Source organism: Primulina huaijiensis, chromosome 1 (assembly GCF_012295235.1).
Source record: "Primulina huaijiensis isolate GDHJ02 chromosome 1, ASM1229523v2, whole genome shotgun sequence".
Lineage (NCBI taxonomy): Eukaryota > Viridiplantae > Streptophyta > Magnoliopsida > Lamiales > Gesneriaceae > Primulina > Primulina huaijiensis.
This window is the reverse complement of record NC_133306.1, coordinates 101,687-123,359: the sequence shown is the minus strand read 5'-3', so window position 1 is coordinate 123,359 and position 21,673 is coordinate 101,687. Positions and strand designations below refer to the sequence as shown.

General features: G+C 37.2%; 1 protein-coding gene across 1 annotated transcript; it reads left to right on the top strand.

Annotated features, from left to right (window-relative positions):
• The first annotated feature begins 859 nt into the window (after positions 1–859).
• On the top strand, positions 860–3,171 carry LOC140973222 (cytochrome P450 724B1-like). The gene is made up of 9 exons (XM_073435861.1): positions 860–946; positions 1,028–1,361; positions 1,450–1,602; positions 1,662–1,904; positions 2,089–2,175; positions 2,327–2,405; positions 2,482–2,588; positions 2,671–2,789; positions 2,940–3,171. The coding sequence occupies exons 1-9, from the start codon at positions 915–917 to the stop codon at positions 3,025–3,027; spliced, it is 1,242 nt and encodes a 413-aa protein (XP_073291962.1). The 5' UTR covers positions 860–914; the 3' UTR covers positions 3,028–3,171.
• The last annotated feature ends 18,502 nt before the right edge of the window (positions 3,172–21,673 follow it).

Genomic DNA, 21,673 nt, shown 5'->3' with positions numbered 1-21,673 from the left:
AGGTATTCAATTATTTTAATGAATTTAAAATAATTTCTTAAAGCCAAAACAGTTGGACAATGAGTACTATATGTAAAGCAAACAAAAAATTACTACGTAGTGGAATTTGTCCCCATCTTGGCTGCCCTTTAGGGAACTTAATTGGTGTTTTTGTTTACGCCAACCGCTATTATATATATAACACAATTCAATTCATACTAGTATCTAGCTCGTCCCAAACATCGTAATTATAAGTATATATTCTATCATCGGTTTCATATATAAATTGATATATATATGGCCAGTCTTCGTAGAATCAAGAAAACAAGTCACAATAAATATTTAACACGCATGCAAGTAATTAGGTCAAAATGATTTTTTTCCTCAATTGACCAAAATAAAATGAGAAAAACCTTTATTTGGATTAACATGACTGGACTGGTCATTATACGTTTTAGTTAATTAATTTCTTGCAAAAACTTTTGATTAGATCATATATATGCATAGATTACATTATATTTAATGACAAAAAATATTAAATACAAGTTTACTCTTATATTTCTAGACAGCGGTTATAAATCGTGAAGGATCATATATATATATATATGATTACATTATAATTTAATGNTATATATGAACGCAAAAACCAACACACAACCCAACAAGTAATTAATTAGTTTGATGGCTGCCCTTTTGTCTGTGTTGCTTGCTATTTTATCAGGATCCATAATATATTTTGCTCTCAAACGTTTTGATATCTCCATTTTTAAAGAAAAGTCTGCTGGCGGCTTGCCCAATGGAAGCATGGGGTATATATATGCACAGTTTTATTATTAATTATTGACATTCAGTATTCCATCGTTTATTAATCAACTCGCAGATGGCCGTTGATTGGAGAAACCCTCGCTTTCCTCAAGCCACATAAATCAAACTCTATGGGCAGCTTCTTGCAAGATAAGTGTGCTAGGTACGTATGATCACGAATATTATTTTACAGCGTTTATATTTTCATTTTTAACACAGAATTTATTAATATCGATTATCGAAGGTATGGAAGAGTGTTCAAATCTCATCTTTTCGGGTGCCCAACTATCGTTTCTTGTGATCACGAACTAAACATGTTTGTTCTTCAAAACGAAGAGAAGCTCTTCCAGAGCAGTTACCCCAAACCGGTTCACGACGTTCTTGGAAAATTATCGATGATGCTCGTGTCTGGGGAGTTTCATAAAAAGATAAGAAGTGTTGCGGTTGGTTTCATCAATTCTTCATGCAAATCCAGGTCTGGTAATAATTTTCTGGGTTACTTAGAGAAGTTGTCTCTATCCTTCATCGACTCCTGGAAATCAAAAAAGGAAGTTCTCTTCTTCAAAGAAGCAAAAGAGGTACGTGCTTATGTACGTGCATGTATTTTAATTCATTAACTTGCATTCATTTTAAACGAAATAATTATTTGTGTGTATAAACACACAGTTGACATTTCATCTTATGCTGAAAAGTCTGATGAATATTGAGCCTGAGGATCCACTTGCTGCGATAGTTCTCGGGGATTTCCTGACTTTCATGAAAGGATTCGTTTCATTGCCTCTCTACATTCCGGGGACAGCTTATGCCAAGGCCGTCAAGGTATGGACGCGCTACAATTCTATAATTAATCCTGNTATATATAAAATTAAATTTTGCAGGCAAGAACAAGAATTTCATCTACATTGCAAGAGATGATAATGAAAAGAAGAGAGAATAATATAGTAAACGAAGAAGGGGACTTCTTAGATGAACTATTACTGGGAAAAGTTTGGTTAAGTGATGAGGAAAGAGTGAGCATTTTGCTTGACCTTTTGCTTGCTGGTTATGAAACAACATCGGGCCTCATGGCCCTTGTTGTTTATTTTCTCTCGCAGGCGCCGCAGGCCCTTCAAACGCTGCAGGTAGCACTGGTTTCAAAACAATATATGACAGTTTGATCTAATACTCAGGACCTTGATCTCAATGTTGAAGGGAGAAGAGGGACAGCAGAGGCTGGAGCTAGCTAGCTAGCACCGCTTCCGATCCCTCTGAAAATTAATTTTTCTATTCTATCTCTGACTTGACCACCGCTGATCTAATCTTCAGGAAGAGCACCGAGTGTTGAGGGGAAGAAAGAAGGAGGGGGAATTTTTGAATTGGGAAGATTACAAGCAGATGGAGTTCACTTCTTATGTATGTGCATGGTCATTACGCTAGCTAGCTGTTTTCTTGTATAACCTTGATTGATGGGAATAGGAATAAGAAAACAACGAAGTTTACTAAATCTCATGCTAAACATGTATTTTTGGCTAAAATCACGGATATGCATCCATTACTGGTACAGGTCATATGTGAAGCTTTACGCTGTGGAAATCTGGTTAAGTTTCTTCACAGAAAAGCTCTCCGGGATGTTAAATTCAAAGGTTTACAAACTTTTGGCATTTATAAAATAATTAAATATATAACCGCTAGCTAATTGAATTCCCTTAATTTCTGTAGAATATGTAATTCCTAGGGGCTGGCAAGTCCTTCCTATATTTTCGGGTGCACATCTGGATCCATCCCTTCACGAAAACCCATTCCAGTACAACCCCTGGAGATGGGATGTAAGTATTCTTCATACTCATTGTTAATATCCATCAACTTAAATTATGGATAATAAAATATATTTATTTTATATGTTTATAGGATCCGGCCACAAGCAGAAAAGCGAGCCCATTTGGTGGGGGGCTCAGGATTTGTCCAGGGGCAGAACTTGGTAAATTGGAGACTGCCTTCTTTCTTCACCACTTTGTCCTTAATATTAGGTACTTTTTCATTAATTATATTTATATATCCAACTCTTATCGAGACACCATCCTTGAATTATGTCTAGATGAGTGAAACAAAATTTGAGTTCAAAGCCACGCCTACTGACTTTTGATTGATTTGAATTTTATTTATCGATTTTTTTTTAGGTGGGAATTAAAAGAAGAAGATTGTCCAGTCTCATGTCCTTACATGGATTTCAAGAGAGGTTTGCCAATGAAGATAGAATCAATATAGAAATTAAAAAATGTATGTAAGTTTTGAAGTTATAAATGATCAAATATGATTGAATATATATAAATGGAGCGCGGTTGTAATGTATATATAAATAATCCATGGACCACATTTTACCGATCAACTTATGATCTAAGTAGTTGCATAAAGTTGCGCCTATTATAAATATTCGATCGATGCAAATTATGATTGAAGGGTTCGACTTATTCGTGTATGTAAATTATGATTAAGGTTCGTCTAATTCTTGTATGTATATTGCATGTTTGGAAGATATTACCCTGGATATGTTGGAAGTCTTTAAACACGAGCAAAGCGCAGCAACTTGAATCACGAACAAAACACAGCAACAATAAGATCAAGTCGAGGCAAGGAATCTCCTTTGTCCGCAAGACGAAATTTCCCGTATATAGTGCTATACGTTGCAGGCAATCGTCCCTAAGATACAACGACTTCAATCCGAGATTTTGCAGCACTACAAGTCTCGAAACAACGAACAAAATACGCAGGAACTTTTAAGTTTTTTTTTTTTTTTTTGAAAATTGATGCAGCAATATGAGAAGAAGAGATGAAGCAAAAATTCAGCAGCTTTTGAGTATGGTTGGAGGGATTATTTATAGATGATCATCGGTTGCGTTGAGGAGACACGTTTCTCCAAACCGGATGCGTAGAAGAGAAACATTTCTAGTCAAGGAACACAATGTTTGGTGCAAAAGCAGCCAAGAACAGATGACAGGATAGCCAAGGGATACACATGTTTTCAGAAATAAGCACAGCGCAAATTTCCAAAAAGGTTCGCGCATATGCGCGTCCTTATCCGCGCATATGCACGACTTGTTCAAGTCACGCGCATGTGCGTGGATTCTGGCGCGCATATGCGTAGCATCTTCTGTGAATGCACGCTGGTTTCTGTTTCGGTTTCGTGTGTAGGTGCTGTCAACAAAATTATTTTCAAATAAATTTTGTCCAAAAAGAATAATACGGTCAAAAGACCACACCACACCACACCACACCTCACCTCACCGCGTCGAGCCGGCCGGGCGGGCGCGCGCGTGTGTGTTTAGTTCACCGAGACACAACCTATTAGCGTCTTCTCCCGTCTAAAAACTTCTGGTACCCCTTGGGGCCCAAACCCTTGTCTCAACTTGGAGCTTATTAGAGAGACTTTATTTGGTTATTAACTCAATGTGGGACAAGCCACATTTGAGGCATCCCATTTCCCTTTACAACTCCTCACTCTTCCTTTCATTTATCCAAAAATCGCCCACATAAATGAAATTAATGCATGTATGCTTATTTACTTGAAAGCTCTAGTGAATTATTATTGCATTAGGATAGGTAGTTTTTGACTTTGAACCTTCCTTAGTAATATACCATATGATTTACTAGTTGAGTAGTGACATGATGTCTTGAACTAGTCAACCGTTTATGTATACCAAGTCAATAGTATTTATACAATAATAATTCTAACATATTCTTGTTCTCATGTTGTGTCCATTTCGGTCCTGGACCATATCTTAGATTCATAAGTGTTTTTTCATTGAAGCGGCCATCACTTCTCACTTATATAGGTGCTCTCCTATCTAGAGTATCCTGCCATACCCTACCTCTTAGGTATAGGAATCATTAAAAGAAACTTAACCTCACCACGTGTTGCAGGTCTTTTCTACTTGGATTTCATAGGAATGAGCCTTCATTGTTTCCAAGTGTTCAACCAATATTTATAACTTAGTTTTCCCATTGAACCAGGTTTTGGGATCTCCAATTCACAAGGTTGGGTTACCGCTATAAATATTTTATTTCGTGGGTTTTAAGCCCATCCCTCTTAACAGCTTGTACATTTGATCTCTATTTATTCCTTTTGTAAATGGATCCGCTAGGTTTTCCTTTGATTTCACATATTCAACAGAAATAACCCCGTTCGAGATCAATTGTCTTATGGTATTATGTCTTCGTCGAATGTGACGAGACTTACCATTGTACATACTGCTTTGTGCTCTTCCTATTGCCGATTGACTATCACAATGAATATTAATGGAAGGCACTGGCTTATTCCAACAAGAAATATCTTCTAGGAAGTTTCTCAGCCATTCGGCTTCATCTTTAATACCACTTTGCCAATTCCTACGGCCTCAGACGTTGTAGAGTTTCCCATAAACAATTTCTTATCACTTACAGTAGTGTAGGATGAGAACATTTCCTTTTCAGCACAGATGTGGCTAGTGGATCTGGTATCTACCCACCATTCTCTTGGATTATCCACCAAGTTGGTTTCAAAAACAACTGCGGATAGATCAAGTTCCGATAGGTCTATTGGTACATGCCTATCTTCGATGACGTTGGATTGCTTTGGTTTCTGATGTTTGTTGTCTTTCCTTGGAATACGACAGTCCTTGGCCATATGATTCGGTTTGCCACAGTTGTAGCAAGTTAATTTGAACTTCTTGGCCTGCCCTTGTTTCTTCTCATTTGTAGGGCGCTTTCTCTTGTGATTGGTGCTTGATTCTGTCAGATTAGCCTCGGCCTCGGCCTCCATTGCCCTTCTGTGTGTTTTGGCTTCAGAAGTTCTGCTATCTTCCTCAATTCGAAGCCTCACAATCAGATCTTCAAGTTTCAACTCCTTGCGCTTGTGCTTAAGGTAGTTCTTGAAATCTTTCCACATCGGTGGCAATTTCTCAATTATAGCCACCACTTGGAATGGTATCCATCCCCTCTGCCAATAAGTCATGAATAATAATTTGAATTTCTTGTACCTGGCTTATTACAGATTTGGCGTCCACCATTTTGAAGTCCAGAAATTTGCCAACAACGAACTTCTTGATTCCTGCGTCTTCTGTCTTGTATTTCTTTTCCAAGGAGTCCCATAGTTCCTTGGCAGTTTTAACAGAACAGTAGACACTGTATAATGTGTCATCGAGGCCATTGAGTATGTAGTTTCTACAGAGGAAGTCACTGCGATTCCAAGCGTCTAGTGCAGATCTTCGTTGTGTGTCTGAGTCGTCTGCAGCAATCACAGGGAGATCCTCCTTGAGAAATCGAGACAGGCTAAGTGTAGTGAGGTAGAAGAGCATTTTCTTCTGCCAACGTTTGATGTCGGCACCAGAAAACTTCGGAGGTTTTTCACCATGAGCAGGGGCAGCAGGAGCAGTGGGCACGGTAGTGAATGACGCGGTCGACATATCCAGAATAACAATGATAAAAATGAAAAAATTTCGTCTTGCGATTGTTTGGAAGATATTACACTGGATATGTTGGAAGTCTTTAAACACGAGCAAAGCGCAGGTGTGTTTAGTTCACCGAGACACAACCTATTAGCGTCTTCTCCCGTCTAAAAACTTCTGGTACCCCTTGGGGCCCAAACCATTGTCTCAACTTGGAGCTTATTAGGGAGGCTTTATTTGGTTATTAACTCAATGTGGGACAAGCCACATTTGAGACACCCCACTTCCCTTTACAACTCCTCACTCTTCGTTTCATTTATCCAACATTGCAAAAATAAAGTGTACTAATTATCGTCTTACTTGGAAACTAATGTCGATGGCTGGAAATTTATCCAGTTTCATGGGGTTGGAGTAGCTTGAATGTGCTCTACTACCAAGCATTTCTTCCCATCAAGACCAGGATTTTGACTCTCCTATTCTGCACTACTCTACTGAACCTGGAAGCACGTGTTCATGAAAGGGGATTTCTTGTTTCAGTCTTTGGTACGAAACGAGAGTGAAGTGGTTCGCAATTGAAGAAGAGAAGGTGGGATTTGAAGACAATGATGAGTAACAAGGATAAATAACATGAGAGACGCCACCATGGCATTTATATGTGCAAATGAGGTGTTTGCAACTGGCATTTATAGACGGCATTAAAATCACATCTGAGTTTTGAAATATAATGCCAGTTGCAGCAGATATGGAGATATTACGGCATCAAGTTCAAGGGCAAAATTGCTTCTTTACCGAGTATCATGAATTCATTTGTACAGTCTCAAGGCCACATTCGACAAACAATTACTATCAAAAGTAGAGCTTAATTCTCGTCTCGATTGGATTCCTGCAAATCGAACACAGCTGAAGCTCTGGTCCACGCTCATGGCACGTCTGCAGAACAGTAAAAAGGGACATTATGACAACATTTCATGCTATTGATATCCTCCTGGCTTTATGTCACGAGTTTTTACCTGATTACCGCAACCAAAAGCCATGTCCTTTGGGTTACTGAGGCAAATTGGACAAATTTGTCCAAAGCAATAATTTTTTGGTTCGAACCAAACATTATGAGCAAATTAGAAATTTTGCAGAAACTGAAGGCTGAGCCGAAATATACACAAAAAAGCTATTTCTGGCGTTGATCGATTTGATAGTAGCATACACATACCTGTTGTTCAAATATAGACCATGAAGCAGATGGAGTGGTATAATTCGTTACCATCGTGGTTGTAAAATTAGCTTGGGTTTTGCAGAAAACTAGTTGTAAGTGAGGCCTATGAACTTCTGCCACATGTACAGATGGGAGGAGGAAGAGCTATCCTGGCAGGGCTATTTTCTCTCGAACCCCAAAGTCACCCGAAACGAAAAATATACAAGCAATAAGAGATGCATATGCAACCACAAGGGTCAAATGACAAAGGGCCATGTACAACGAGATACAGAGAAGAAAGGATTATCCCAACAAACAAAGCTCCATTGTTGCTTTATATTGAGCTGGAATTTCCATCAAACTATTTTCGAGTTTGGTACACATTTTTAACCATAAAATTAACAAACTGAAAAATAGATGGAAGAAAAGTTGAAAAAAAAATTAGTAAGCAAATTCAACTTCTAGATGAAAACCTTAAAATGTTCTGAAGCAAGCCAAAGACCTTGAAATTATCGAAGTCCCGACAAGGGATATTGACATGTTGTCGTCAAATTCCTTCATCATGACCAAGGGACCATCTCCCACCCAGCCAAAATAATTAATAAAAGGGAACTTGCTGCAATGCAATTATTGAGGTTGTGCAAATCAAAGAGTGAGCAAAGGTGACCAGTATCCTCCAGAAAATGTTAATAAAAACTTACCTCGCTTCAACAATTGCTTGAACAGTTCTTGCTCTTGTGGACTTAACTGACTATGTTCAGTATCTGTTAGGATCGGTTTGAAGGGTCAAAGTTTCTAGAAGAGGGTTGAATAAACACTTTAGGATTTTCGACTCTTCTTCGATAATGTTGAATCAGTTTAGTGTTAAACCGAATTCAAGAATATTGTTGTCGATATCAGTCAGTTAACTAGTATAAGTGCGAAAATAAACTAACTGATAGATTGAATACTCAAAGAATAATTGAAACAAAGAACAAAAAGATTTTATTGATGTTCGGAGGCTTCAAATGCTCCTACGTCACCCCTTCTATCACAAAGATATGTTTTCTACTAAAAGACTTTGATTAATTACAAAAGCTGTAATAACCCACTTCAGTTTGGACTTGGATAATGTCAAACTGAAACTCTTAGTTCCCTTTACAGTTTATCAGTATACAACTGATTTTCTTTTCTTAGCACAACTGATCTTAGAAGATCGAATACAATAAGTAATGTGCTAGAGCTTTAGCTCAGATGATAGCCGGAAAGCTATGAAATATCTCTGTTAAGTGTGAGCTCTTCTGTATAAATATTGTAACTGAACTTATATGCTTAAATTCAAAATTCACTCAGAATAATTATGCAAAAGTACTTGTCTCAACTGAACTCCTCGGCTATTTATCGGCTTTGCTTCCAATGATAACATTGAATGCATTAATTAATACTTATCCGTTGATTTGTCCTTTCTGAATGTGTCAACATTCTTCTGACAATAGTACACTGTGGCATTCTGATATGCGGTGCTCCAACTATGAGTTACAGTCTGCTTTTGTACAAATTTTCGGTTGTTGGCTACGTTTTAACTGATGACGTGTCAAACTGATTATTAGTTGAGCTGATTGTATAACTGATCAGTTCCAACTGATAGTTCAGTTATCTTTACAGATTCAGTTAGCCTCGATCAGTTTGATTGCCTTCGATTATTTAACTCATTATTTATCAGTTCAGGCAACTTCAGTTTGTGTAGTTTAAGATCGAATTAATATAATTGAGCAGATCAGTTTTGCAATCTTCAAAAGCTTTATTTGTCAAAATCCGAAATTCTGATTCTAACAATTTTCCTCTTTTTGGTGTTTGACAAAACATAGAATTTAAGCACTGATAAACTCCATCGTAGATAAAATAAACTGAACTCTTGTAGATAAAATAATCTTCCACTGTACATATTCGTACAAACTTAAGAATGAAAGACTGTCATCTAACTGAACTTAATGCTCTTCAATTCTTTGCTATTTTGTCAGCAGGTCCTTGATCAGTTGGTTGACTAGTTCTTTTCTTTGACTGCTGCTGCTGCTCTTCTTCCTCTTTTTTTGTCAACACCAGCAAGGGTAGAGAAAAGGCGGACTTCTGAGCTGACTTGAGATATAGCATTCAACATCTGTTCCTACATCAAATCAATCCGCTTTGACATATTTGTGTGCGCGAAGTCAATTCGGTTGATAAGCATGTCTTGAGTCTAGAAGAGAGCTGGAACTGTCACTCAGTCTTTCTTCAGCTGATCTACAAGGAGAAATAATGAGGTGATATCCTTAGTAACCTGCTTGAGGCTCTTCATGGTATTCTCCTTCATAGAATCTAATTTAAGCATGTGCATCAGCTGAGTTTACTTCATGTCGGAGATAGTTGAGATTAGGTTGTGCAAACTGGAATAATTTCTTCAATTATGATATCAGTAGCTATAGGTATTTCAGAAGACAAGATTTCAGATGTGGCAAGAGCTTTGCTCTTGTTCTTTTCACTGAAAATCACCATGGCTAGACGTTGTGATTCAGTCTCAGTTTGTTGTTCTAATTCTGTAACAACTTCTTCAACTGCTTCCTGCTGAGCGTCTGGAACTGAATTAGTATGCTGAGCAGCAGTTGAGCTGTATGGCACATCAGTTGGCACTTGCAAATCAGCTATTGGTTCATAGTGCAACTAGGCCGCATCAGTTTGTTGTTTTTGTTTAGTCATAACAACTGATAGTTGTGTCAATCGGGTCGGGTGGGTCAGTTTCGGGTCAACCCGTGACTTTTTTTTTCAACCCGAACCCGAAGCAACCCAAAAACCCCCAACCATGTTCTTCAGGATATTGAAAATAATAGTTGACCAGTTTAATCTTGTGCCTTTCGTGATTGCAGTCATGATTTGAAAATTTTCAAGGGTGAGGGCAAAAAATGAACCTAACTTGGTGAGGACGCCCTTTACAATAATATCAGCCAGCAGTTGGATCTTTGGCTTCAGTTCTTTCTTGGGATCTGAAACTTTGATTTTCTTCCCATCGGCAGACAACAGAGTCTGCATCTCTTCAATATCAGCTAGTTTGATCTCATAGAAGTGAGACAAACCTTCAGTTGAGAGTTGGAAGAGATTGCTGAAGGATTCTTCATCCACAATCAGTACCTAATTGTTGATGGTCATAATAATCTTGCCATCATCAGAAATCTTGTTGTTGGCATAAACTTCTTGAATTTCCTTAGGATAAATGACTTGGGTTGCAATTCCCAAGAATTTCTTCAGACCAGCAGCTTCAAGCTTCAGAAATACGCTCCTAACAGCTTCATCTGAGACAGATAGAACAGAGCCGAAGTCGATTGCCATTGCATTGAGAATGAAGGCTGGGGTTTGGCTTGCCATTAGCTTAGATTTTCGTCGATGGCTGACAGAGATCTCTTCATATCCTTCTGTCAAAAGTAATGATTGCGTCCCTTCGTATGGTTCTGAGTCTATAAATAAAAACAAACTACTTAGTCAAAAAATACTTTGAATATTTCAGCAGATAATACTTATCAAGGCAATAACAGATGGATAACGCGAGCAATTCCCAGCAACCAGACATGGCAGAGGAGTTCATGCGGTCCATAATGGCTGCGAGAAAGCTCAAGATGGAGAATAGCGTCTTGGAAAAGACGTTATATACCTGGAACAAGATCCGTGATCTACAGTCTTTCCATGAGGAAGGACTTGTTGCCACGAGGAAACGAGTGACAACAGAAAATAAGTATCAATAGCGACTCTGTGTTGCCCATGCTGCTAACATCTTCAAGGATGAAGGTGTCTATCTTCTGATACTCCTCAAGGAGCAGAAGGTTCTTAGAAGAATCGCTTTCTTAGTGAACTTTCTGAAGACCACTACTGGTGAGTTAACCACTTGGTTGACCAACTGGAGGGAGGCAGTAGGTAGGGAAATTTCTATTGTATAAGTTCAACTATATCAATAAAAAATTTATTTTGTTCAATGATGTTTTCCCTTTAATGCTTTATTATTTCTTGCACTTAAAGCTTGGCAATGAATCAATATATAAAAGTGTTAAAAAGACTAAGATAAACCAATTAAACCAAGAACATTTCGGAAATAAGAAAACTTAGTCTTGGGTAGTAGCTTGATGAATATATTTGCTGCCTGTTGTTCAGTTGAAATGTATTCCAGTCTGATCTCCTTCTTGAGAGAATGATATCTGACGAAGTGATGTCTGACATCGATATGCTTTGTCCTGGAGTGAAGAACTAGATTGTAGGTAATCGCAATTGTTCTAGTGTTGTCACAAAAGATTGGTGATTCTTTTGCGATGACTCTATAATCTTTCAGTTGTTGCTGAATCTAGAGCAGTTGGGCGCAACAGCTTCTAGCAGCTATATATTCTACTTCAGTTTTGGAAGTTTCTATGGATGTTTGCTTCTTCCTAAACTAGGAAATCATTCTTTCTTCTAGAAACTGACATGCTCCACTAGTGCTTTTCTATCAAGTTTACATCATGCATAATCATGAATCTAAATAGGCAACTAAATTGAAAGATGAGTCCTTAGCATACAATAAGCCCACATTTTGTGTGTTTTTAAGATATTTCAATATGCATTTGGCAGCTGAAAAATGTGATTGTTTAGGATTTGCTTGAAATCTAGCACACATGCAGACAACAAACACGATATCAGGACGACTAGCAATTAGGTAAAGTAAAGAACCTATTAAACCTCTGTAAAGTGTCATCTCAACTGATATTACCCCTTCATCTTTATATAATTTAATTTATGAGCCCATGGGAGTGTTTGCAGCTGAACATGTTTTCATGCCAACTTCTTAAGCAGTTCCTTCGTGTATTTGGTTTGACTGATAAATGTACTAGTTTCCGATTGCTTCACTTGCGGACCAAGAAAGAATTTCATCTCACCCATCATACTCATCTCGAATTTATCCTGCATTAACTTAGCAAATTTCTCACATAATTTGGGGTTAGTTGACCCAAAATAATGTCATCAACATAAATTTTCACAAGTAAAGTATGATATTTCTTTGAAAATTTGAACAGTGTTTTATCAACTGTTCCAACAGTGAAATCATGACCAGTTAAGAATTTTTATAATGTCTCATACCAAGCTCTGGGAGCTTGTTTGAGGCCATACAATGCTTTTTTAAGATGATAAAAATGATCTGAAATAGAATGATTTACAAAACATGGTGGTTGTTCAACATAGACTTCTTCATGTAGCTGACCATTTAGAAATGCACTTTTGACATCCATCTGGTATACCTTGAAGTTTTTGAAAGAGGCATATGCTAGCAATATTCTTATTGCTTCCAGACGTGCAATTGGTGTATATGTCTCATCATAATCAATTGCTTCCTCTTACCTGTATCCTTGTGCAACCAACCTGACTTTGTTGCGGCGTTGCACACAACTAAACCATCTTCGTTGAGTTTTGTTTCTGTAAACCCATTTTGTATCTATAATAGATTTTGAAAGTGGTCTTGGAACTAAAGTTCAGACATTGTTATGGGTAAATTGATTCAGGTCCTCTTGCATAGCATTTATCTAGTTAGGATCAGTTAGAGATTCATCAGTTTTCTTTGGTTCAAATTGAGAAACAAATGTTGAGTGTACAAATAAATTGAACATTTGATTTCTAGTTCTTACTGGATCAGATTGATTACATATCACCAAATCTTATGGATGTGATTCATTTCATATGTATTTGGAACTAGTTGGATCAATTTCAGCAACTTTTTCAGTTTGTAACTTAACATTTCTTTGAGTTTCAGTTGCGGCAGTTCAGTTGGTATTTGAATATCATCGTGTTGTTCCACCAACTGATTGTTAGGAACAGCTTCTTGTTCAACTGTTTGATCCACCACTTCAGGTTCTGGTGTTTGAAGGATGTTTCGATTTATGTGAACTTCTTCTTCACTATCATCCTCCAAGCTAATTTCTGTTAAGAGATCAGTTAGCTCAACTGGATCAGTTGGCTTATCAGTTAGTGCAGATTCATCAAATACAACATGAATATATTCTTCTACATTTAGAGTACGCTTATTAAACACTCTGTAAGACTTGCTAATTGAAGAATAACCAAGAAATATTCCTTCATCAGATTTAGCATAAAATGTTTTCAGGTAATTTTTGCCATTATTGTGAATAAAACATCTGCAACCTAATATTCTGAAGTAGAGCACCACACTTTTCTGTCCATACCAGATCTCATACGGTGTTTTCAAATGATTTTTATGAATCATTGATCTGTTCTGAGTATAACATACAGTGTTTGCTGCTTCTGCCCAAAATCTATGAGATATACCGGAATCAGCAAGCATTGTTCTAGCTGCTTTTTTAAGAGTACGATTTCTTGTTTCAGCTACACCATTTTGCTGAGGTGTTCTAGCTGCTGAGAACTCATGCTTAATTTCAATATTTTCTAAAAATTCAGAAAGATTTTGATTGACAAATTCAGTCCCTCGATCAGACCTTATTCTGTCAATTCCAACTGATTTTTCATTTTAAAGAAAAGAAAAACTTAATCAGTTGTGTAGCAGTTTGGTCTTTTGATTTGAGAAAAAGAACCCAAGTAAATCTTGAAAAGTCGTCAACAATTACCAAGGTGTATTTCACTCCCCCTAAGCTCATGACTGGTATATGACCAAAAAGATCCATGTGCAGTAGTTCTAAACATCTGGAGGTAGATTTATTACCCTTATTTTTCAAAGAAGATCTTACTTTTTTACCAAATTTACATGCTGAACAAACTTTATCTTTTGAAAAATCGATCTTAGACTGAACAGTTACAAGATCATGGTTACTCAGATGAGTGATGGATTTGAAATTTAAGTGGTTCAATCTTTTATGCCACAACCAGTTCTTAGATGAATTTGAAGAACTGTGCAGGTGTGCTTGTTGAACTGAATTGAAAAATTATTATCATTTAACTGACTAATGCTAATCAAGTTATATTTCAGATTGTCAACGAGTAGGACATCATTAATTACAATATTACCATGGATAAGCTTACCCTTACCTACAGTTCTACTTTTTGAGTTCTCTACAAAACTGTTGTTTGGACCAGAATACTTAATCAGTGGGGATATCAAATCAGCATTCCATGTCATATGTATTGAGCATCCACTGTCCAGATACCAAATTGAATCTTTTGTTGATGTACCTGTGACCTGCAATCACACACAATAAATAATTTTGGTACTCACATCTATTTGAGTCCTAAACTGATTAGTCTTTTAGGAACCCAGACTTGGACTAGTCTAACTGACTTTCCAGTTGCTGTGTTTCAGATAGTTTTTCCCGGCTTGTGTGTGCTTGATGTGTTGTGTGCAGATGAAACAATATGATTTTTAACTTTGTTCAACTGGTTGTTCATCCGATATTTTTTCTGAACATGCTTACTGTTATAATAATTGGAATAACTACTCTTAGAGTTCTGTTTTTTATAGCTGAACCGTTTAGGTGACCAGCTTTGCGAATCATTTGAACTCGTAGGGCTGTATCTGATTCCATAATTCTTAACTTTTTTTTTCAATCGCTTGCTCAACTGGTTTACTTAGTTATGAAAGTTCATGTACCGTAACTGATTTTACAAAGTTAATATACTTCTCTTTGCACATATTCAGCCTTGGCATAGTATCACTAGTAGAAGATTCATCTTGGCTATTAAAACCTAAACCAGTTTTATCAGTAACTGATTTCTGTAAATCTTGCATTTCAGTCAACGTGACTGGTGACTAATTCCAAGCTCGGATCAGATCAGTTTGTCTTGAATTTTCAAGTTTCAACTGCTGAATCATAGACTGGTTCTCAATCATTTCAGCTTTGTGCTTGGCAATCTCTCTTTTTAGACTTAATAGTTCAACTAATTCATCAATTTCAGTTTTATTGTTTTGAAAATCAGTTTGCTTTGCTTTGACCTTCTCAAATGAGAGAGCAAGCTTTTGATACTTACTGACCATGTCGTGTAGTGTGGAAATAAGTTCTTCCCATGTAAAATCAATTGAACTGAAACCAAATACCTGCTCACTGTTTGACTCCAGTTCGATGTCATCAGCTATCAAACACTTTGCTTCTTCTTCATCACTGGAGTTGCTCAAGCTCTCAGATTCTGATTCATCACTATCAGTTTATGTCCACTTGAACTTACTTTCTTCAGCTAACAGGACTTCATGTTTCTTTTTGAATGATCTCTTATCATCTTTATCTCTTCTCTTGTGCGCAAATGTCTTCTTTCCCTTTTCAACTGAACGTCGAATGCCCTTCTTTGGCTTAGGACAGTCAGCAATGAAGTGTCCAATTTTACCACATTTGTAGCAAGCATTTGGTTCTTCCTTAGAGATATTCTTGTAATAATTTCTTTGAAATGAACCTTGATTCCTTCTCATGGATCTCCCAAACTTCTTGAGGAACAATGACATGGCATCATTGCTCAGCTGTTCTACAGACTTTAAGCTGAATCAGTTGGTTCAAGTTTCATTACACTGAGGGCAGTTGTGACTTGTGGAATTGATGGTTCTCCCTCTCTAATATGTAGTTCAAACTCGTAGGCTTTGAGATTAGCAAATAAATCATGTATTTCCACTTTGTTCAGGTCTTTAGATTCTCTCATTGCCATTGTCTTCACATCCCAATCTTTGGGAAGCCCACGAACAACTTTCAATGCAACTTTTTATTTGAATACACTTTCCCAAGTGCATTGGGTTAGTTGATGATGCTGCTTATTCGTTCTTCATATTCATTCATTGACTCTCCAGTTTTCATTTTGATATTATCAAAATTTTGTACAACAACTGAGAGTTTGTTTTCCTTTGTTTGCTCATTGCCTTCACACAGCTGGATCAAATTTTCTCAAGTATCTTTGGTTGTTTTGCATATCTTGATTTTCTGAATGTGATCTTATCCAATGTTTGTATAGAATATCCTTTGCCACATTATCTAAGTTCGCTTTCTTTTTGTCTTCACCAATCCACTCTTCTCATGGTTTTTCAATACGATGAGGTTCTCCATCAGTTATGGCAATAGCTGTATTTGATTTCATTATATTCATTGGTCTGTCAGTTATAACGTGCCACATATCGTCATCTTGTTCAGCTAAATGAGCCTGCATTCTGATTTTTCAATTATTTAATTCTTCTCTTGAGAACATAGGAATTTTATTGAAGGAAGACATGGTGATCAGGCGTATGAATAGAAGTATTCAGAAACAAGATTGAAACTGCTCTGATACCACTTGTTAGGATCGGTTTGAATTATCAAAGTGTTTAGAAGGGGAGTTGAATAAACACTTTATGATTTCCGACTCTTTTTTGATAATGGTGAATCAGTTTAGTGATAAACTGAGTTCAAGAATCTTGTTGTCGATATTAGTCAGTTAACCAGTACAAGTGCATAAATAAACTAACTGATAGATTGAATACTCAAAGAATAATTGAAACAAAGAACACAAATATTTTATGGATATTCGGAGGCTTCAAATGCTCCTACGTCACCCCTTCTATCACAAGGATATGTTTTCCACTAAAAAACTTTGATTAATTACAAAAGCTGTAATAACCCACTTCAGTTTGAACTTAGAGACTGCCAAACTGAAACTCTTAGTTCCTTTTATAGTTTATCAGTATACAACTGATTTTCTTTTCTTAGCACAACTCATCTTAGAAGATCGAATACAATAATGTAATATGCTAGTGTTTTAGCTCAGATGATAGCCTAAAAACTATGAAATATCTCTGTTAAGTGTGAGATTTTCTGTATGAATATCGTAACTGAACTTGTATGCTTGAACTAAAAATTCACTCAGAATAATTGTGCAAAAGTTCTTGTCTCAACTAAACTCCTCGGCTATTTATCGGCTTTGCTTCCAACGGTAACATTGAATGCATGAATTAATACTTATCTATTGATTTGTCCCTTCTGAATGTGTCAACATTCTTCTGACAATAGTACACTGTGACATTCTGATATGTGGTGCTCCCACTATGAGTTATAGTTTGCTTTTGTACAAATTGTCGGTTGTTGGCTACACTTTAACTGATGACGTGTCAAACTGATTATTAGTTGACTATATAGCCGACCATTTGAGCTGACTGTATAACGGATCAGTTTCAAATGATAGTTCAGTTATCTTTACAGATTCAGTTAGCCTCGATCAGATCGATTGCCTCGATTATTTAACTCATTATTTATCACTTCGGGCAACTTCAGTTTGGGTAGTTTAAGATCGAATTAATTCAGTTGAGCCGATCAGTTATGCAATCTTCAAAAGTTTTATTTGTCAAACTCCGAAATTATGATTCTAACAGTATCAACACTTCTCGTAATAAAAAAAGATAAGAAATGGCTGTTTAGATGAAGTATCACAAGAAAGAAAATTTCATTGATTTTTCTATTTATGTTTCAGAATGAATGAACAAAGAAACCTTAAAAGAATGGTGTGGCAACATAGCAACAGAGCCAAGATAATAACAACAGTGCCAATTTCAATGGAGTTGAAAGATACTTTTTGCCGAACCTGTTTGTCAATATTAATTAAATTACATGTGAAAAAATATAAACTTAAATCTAGAATTTCAAGGCCATATATATACTTGAAAATTCCCACACATTTATTAGTCATATAAAAAACAACTAAAAAGAATTTGGTTACCACATCAGTTATGCTCAACTCAATCTTTGTAGCGCCCTTACCTGAGCCACTACTAAATAGACTAATAAGCATGCAACATTAAAACTTAATAATAACAATTAAACAGTGAAAACCAAATAACTTAATCATCTTACAACCCAAACAAAAACAGATCAAATAACAGCAGTCTTAAGCATTAATACAACCATATCAAAAACATAATTCTGAAGGAGAAAACGATAAATCACATAAAACATCCACTGGATCACCACCGAAAACCCAATTGCTCTAGCCACTGCTTCGGTCGTCCGAACAGTCCAACCTAAGACCTGTCCCGTGGAATGGGGTGCCCAAGATGAAAACAAGGACGTGAGTGATAATCGCCCAATACGAGAATGTACGAGTATACAAACTGATATTATGCATGCGAAATGCAATAAGCTCGGATATCAAGGATCAAGTCAAGAATCACATCTCAGTCTAGAGGTGCCTTAGTGCGCAGTCTCTGATATGCCCTAGGCATGTTTTGGCTCTCACACTCATCATCAAGACGTAGACCTACAATCTCCAGGTCATTAAAGCCCGCGGGTCCCCTCAGATTCTGTAGTTCTCGATGCCCCATCGTCCACAATACATAATAGGGCTGAGCGGCCCCAACAAATGAGGTATATCTCAAAAGATATCAGGCTCAATATGATATGTCATACATAATATGTCAAAGCAGTAAAACGTGTATCATGCAACAGATAAATAGGCATCATATAAGTGTGTATACTACGCTTGAATATCTCAGCAGAAAGCTCTGAACCTAGACAATACCAACATAATAAAATCACTATCAAACCTGATCTTGAATTACCAAACATGCTACAAAGTTCTCCCTAATGATCCTTAAATCACTATTTAAGGCCTTAGGATTATATCTGCATCCGTCGTGAGCCCGTTGATGATGTCTCGATCTCATTTCACCGACCCCTCCTCGAGTCGACACTAGCTCCGAAACTTCCCAACACCAAAGTGCCCTAGAAACTGACTAGAAAACTAAAGTATAAGACTAGAACTCTCTCTGAAGGATGTGGTGTAGGAAACAAAAGAAATCAGCTTCCATTTATAGGCTTCATCCGGACCAGTTCAGAAAATCCGAATCAATTTTATCTACCACGTGTCAGAATCTCATTTGTCTAGTTGGATTTCTCGGGATAATGTAATCTGAAGTAGATTGGGTTGTCTATTTTAAATTTGGTGGATCCCAATAGCTTAATCCCGAATTATCAATTCTTTAATAATACTTAATTAACAACTCTTTAATTATCTCTTAATTTGTATTTCATTCAAAATAAGGATTCGGGTCATTACATCCTCCCCTCTTACAAAGATTTCCTCGAAATCAGAACTGAAGTACAATACAACTGAATAAAATACAACTCATGATTACAAAGATGCAACTCAAAACAAATGTGGATACTCTGATCGCATACGACTCTCTAACTCCCAAGTCGCCTTTGCAGTACTTTGGCGTTATCATTGCATTAGAACAAGTGGAATGGTCTTGTTTTTGAGCTTTTTCTCTTTCCTACCTAGGATTAAAAGCGGCTGCTTGACATAAGTCAAGTCTTCTTCAAGTTGAACATCTGTCGGACCAAGAACGTGTGATTCATCTGCTACATACCATCGTAGCAACGATACATGAAAGATATTATGAATGTTGGACAGATACGACGGCAAAGCCAATCGATATGCCAAATTTCCAACACATTCCAAGATCTCAAAAGGTCCGACGAATCTTGGGGCTAATTTTCCCTTGATTCCAAATCTCATCACCCTGCGGAATGGTGAAACTTTGAGGAAAACTTTTTCCCCTTACTGAAACTATAGAGATCTACGCTTGGTATTCGCGTAACTCGATTGACCATCTTGTGCAGTTTTAATTCTCTTCTTAATCATTTCCACTTGGTCAATCTCTTGTTGCACTAATTCAGGTCCTTGCACTTGTCGTTCTCCTACTTCGTCCCAAAACAATGGAGTACGACAACATCTACCATATAATGCTTTGAACGGAGCCATAAAAATGCTGCTATGGTAGCTATTGTTATACGCAAACTCCACAAGCGGCAGATGATCATGCCATGCTAGTCCAAAATCCAAAGCACAAGCACGCAACATGTCCTCGGGTGTCTGAATAGTCCTCTCAGACTGACCATCAGTCTCTAGATGATAGGCAGTACTCAGACTCAATGTCGATCCCAACGCTTTTTGAAAACTTCCCCAGAACCTTGAGGTAAAGCGTGGATCTCTGTCACTGACTATACTTTTGGCACACCATGATATTTAAGAATCTCTTGGATGAATAGTCTTGCCATGCAATCGAAACTATATTCCCGGCTATACGTAATTGTTCGGTCCACAACAACCCAAATGACATCCCAATTCTTAGAAGACAACGACAAATGGGTGACAAAATCTATCGTCACATGTTCCCACTTCCACTCAGGGATAGGAAGATTTTGAAGTAATCCTCTTGGTCGTCGATGTTCAGCTTTCCTTTGCTGACAAACCAAACACTTGGATACAAACTGGTAAACACTTTTATTCATGCATTTCCACCAAAACCTGGTCTTCAAATCCTTATACATTTTCATGCTTCCAGTGTGGATACTCAACTTACTCCTATGGGCATGAAATAAAATATCATCTCTTAATTTAGAATCTTCTAGAACTACGATTCTTCCTGACATACACAAGGTTCCATCTGTTTGGAATGCAAAGCCAGATATGTTGTCTACGTTAGCTAACATTGCTAACTTTTTCACTTTCGGGTCAGAAAACGGAGCTTCTCTGATTTTGGCATGCAACGTCGGTTCAGATAAAATGCTCGTTACTCGAATGTGTTCCATTCCTTTCTTATGACGGAAGTGAAATCCCATAGATCAACAATCTTGGATTACACTTGATATGAAACTTGTCTGAAGTGCATATAATCTCACCTTGCGACTAAGAGCATCTGCTCTAAGATTCGCTGATACTGGATGATACTTGATTTCGCAATCATAATATTTTAACAAATCCATCCATCTTCTTTGGCTCATATTCAACTCTGCTTGAGTGAAGATATACTTCAAACTTTTGTAATCTATAAAAATCTCAAATCTCTCTCCGTAGAGATAATGTCATCAGATCTTCAAAGCAAACACAAATCGCTGCCAATTCCAGATCATGAACTGGATAATTCTCTTCATGCTTCTTCAACTGTCTGGATGCATATGCAATCACATGACTATTCTGAGTTAAAACACATCCAAGTCCTTGAAGTGATGCATCAGTGTACACAATGTACCCTCATGATCCAGATAGCAGAGCTAAAACTGGTGCAGTTGTCAAACGTTGACGCAGTTCATTGAGCTGATTCACAATCATGTGTCCATTAGAAGTGCACATTCTTATACGTCAAAAAAGTGTCAATGGTTTGGCAATCTGAGAAAATCATGAGACGAATCTCCGATAATAACCTGTCAAACCTAGAAAAATTCTTATCTCTTGAGCTGATTCCGGTCGTGCCAAACTCAACACCGCTTCGATCTTGCTAGAATCCACTGATATCCCATCTTTGGATATAATATGTCCCAAGAAAACAACTCTGTCGAGCCAAAATTCGCACTTGTTCAACTTAGCA

Bases quoted from the DNA above. Each gene is read 5' to 3' on its own strand.
- LOC140973222 (XM_073435861.1), top strand. From the start codon at position 915: ATGGGCAGCTTCTTGCAAGATAAGTGTGCTAG. The intron at 947-1,027 runs GTACGTATGATC...CGATTATCGAAG, and splicing joins TTGCAAGATAAGTGTGCTAG to GTATGGAAGAGTGTTCAAAT. The intron at 1,905-2,088 runs GTAGCACTGGTT...TCTAATCTTCAG, and splicing joins AGGCCCTTCAAACGCTGCAG to GAAGAGCACCGAGTGTTGAG.